This window comes from Ictalurus furcatus, chromosome 29 (genome assembly GCF_023375685.1).
Source record: "Ictalurus furcatus strain D&B chromosome 29, Billie_1.0, whole genome shotgun sequence".
NCBI classification, from domain to species: Eukaryota; Metazoa; Chordata; class Actinopteri; order Siluriformes; family Ictaluridae; genus Ictalurus; species Ictalurus furcatus.
The window spans coordinates 9287595-9290453 of NC_071283.1; the positions used below are offsets into that span (position 1 = coordinate 9287595).

Below are 2859 nucleotides of genomic sequence, written 5' to 3' on the forward strand. Positions count from 1 at the left end.
ATATATATATATATATATATATATATATATATGTATATATGTATATATATCTACCATACATGTCATAAACACAAACCTTTTGAAGAACTTTGTCCCTCGCGGTAGGGTTCATGAGATCCTCACTGCTGTTAAACTACTTCAATCTCAGAAATGCCCTCTTAGTAACAGGCACTACAAAAAAATTAGCAGTGATGATATTTAGCAGGTGTTGTAAAACTTAATTTGACTTTAAGTTATATGAAATTGTGAACTGAATATAAAAGTGTAACCTGGAACCCCATAGACTTCCACTTCACAGAGCGTGAGATACTGGCTAACATTGGGAATGATGATGTTCACATAACGACCCCTCATTTAGCAGGTGTAATTTGCAGAGGCACCAGCAGGGATGCTAGAGATAACGACACATCTGCGTGGAGAGAGAGACAGAGAGAGAGAGAGAGAGAGAGAGAGAGAGAGAGAGAGAGAGATGAGGGGAAATGTTTTGTTAGTTTTACATATTAAATCCAAGGTTAATAATGTTTAATAAATCTGTCACCACCCTGAAGTTGATTCTTTTCATACCGGAGTGTGCAGAATAATTTATAAATTATTAACGAATGACACATCATACTTTTTCTCAGTTTATAGTCATGTTTAATGTTGCAGAACTTCTGTGAGACAAGTTAGTTCCTGTTATCCCTTACATTATAGCAGCTATAGACAGTCATTAACGCACCACCCTCTCTTTTTTCTCGCCCCTGAAGTTAATAGGAAAAATGCAGCCCTCCATTCTAAAAGCTTTTATATGAAAGGGAAAAAAAAACCTTCTTAAGTAAACCCTTCTGTGCTTCACACTGTGTCACTATTCCTTCTAAGAAATAGAAGGATTCACCATTTACTGGAGGCAAGATGAGAAAATGTATTATGTAGTTAATTTACTATGTAGTTACTATAAAGTACACACACACACACACACACACACACACACACACACACACACAGAGAGAGAGAGAGAGAGAGAGAGAGAGAGAGAGAGAGAGAGAGAGAGAGAGAGAAATATTGTAGTATTCTACTATTTTCTTACCAATTACAGAAAGAATCTGTTTATGCGTATCATCTCCCTATCATGTATTTTATAAGTCTTAATTGTAGGACTAACGTGTTACAATGAGTGCATTCATATAAACCTGCGATTTGGCATGTAATCAGAACTACTGTCAGTAAGTAGTAATTCACTCCTTGTCAATTTACATGTCAGAATTACACAATTTGTACACTTTAAAATGTCCTTGCCAATCAGGTAAAGAACTGCTGTAATATATTTTATGTACATTTTCTGTAATAAATTTCAATTTAAATGTTTGAGTTATACTTAAAAATAAAATGTAAAATACTTTAAAATCAGCAATACTAATCTTATGATTGACTGTTTAAAAGACTAATTGATGTAATTAAAAATATTTCACAATATATTTCTTAAACAGCTTTTTAAAAAGACTTCAAATGCTTTATAATTATGTATTTTACTGGAATGTTGTAATGCCTTATTAAAGTTTGAAATAGCTTTTTGAACTGTTAAACAGCTTTTTGAACTGTTGACAAAACTCTATAAATAACCTCTGACTCTTTTATGCTGATATTCTTTATATAGATGTATTTTTAAAAATTTCACCTGGGGTTATCGTTGCCGTTATTGACCAAGGAGTTGCCAATGTGAATCTCAGCACCATTTATCCGTTCTGGACAGCAGTCCCCTCTGTTAGTGATGATTACATTGCTAATATCATACATCGCCAACAAATCCACCCTCCACCATGGGTTATATTCAGAATTTGTACAGGAACATGAGTGAGAATTAAAGTAAGATGCTCTGTTGCCATCGATAGCAAAGTAAGCATGGTAATAGTTAGCAAGTAAAGAAGATTGTGTTGCTATTCCTCCTAAGGCCACATCGACTGGAGGGGAGAAGAGAACATATTTATTCATTCATTAATCTTGAACTAAATTTTATTTTTATAAATTGTTTGTTTACACACACACACACACACACACACACACACACACACACACACACACACACACACACGCAAATGCACAAACACACACACAGTCGGGTCCAAAAGAGCACTAGTGGAAAATCTTTCTATTTTGCATTTTTTACATTTAATTTAATAATTTTAATTTGAAATTATATTATTGACTATAACTTCAGTGAAAAGTATAATCTTTGAAATAGTTACATGAATTTCTGAGTTTCTTAATATTTATTATGTCCCCTTTTTGCTTTAATGACAGTGTGCACTCGAGCTGGCATGGACTCCACAAGTTTGTGCAAAACCTTATATTCCATTTTAGATCACATCCATAGTGTCATGATTCCCCCTTGAAGCAGCGTGCTCTAAGCGCGAATGCGCGAGCACCTGCTTTTCCATTGTTGACAGTAGTGACATCTGGACACGTGTGTTTTGTTTATGTTTCTGTCATGTCTCCTCCCTATTCTGTCATTGGCTGGGATTTCACTTGTGTCTGTATTGCCCTCACCTGCTAGCAGTTTAGACGCTGATCATGTCTACATATATACCGCGCGCCTCCCAGCACACAACGCGGAAGATTATCATAGAGTTAGATTAGTTCGTATAGTAGTCATAGTCACGGTTCATGTTTAGAGTTAGTTCACGCAGGATTATCCGCTCCCAGTTCCTCGTCATAGTTCATGTTTCTCGTCTTGTTTATCAACCCTGTTTTCAGTGACCACGACCTGGATTCATGTTTAACCATGTTTATGGCTGTTTGCCGATCGGCTGACCTTCGCTTGTTAAGGATTACGTTTCTGGATCACGTTTTGGATTTGTCTGCCTGTCTCTCCTTTAAAATAAA

General features: G+C 35.7%; 1 protein-coding gene across 1 annotated transcript; it reads right to left on the bottom strand.

Moving 5' to 3' along the window:
• Positions 1-222: 222 nt before the first annotated feature.
• LOC128604198 (fucolectin-4-like) lies at positions 223-2149 on the bottom strand. Its single transcript, XM_053619105.1, is given in 2 exon segments — positions 223-409; positions 1655-2149. Coding segments are annotated over 2 exon segments (495 nt in total). The 5' UTR covers positions 1969-2149; the 3' UTR covers positions 223-228.
• Positions 2150-2859: the final 710 nt, after the last annotated feature.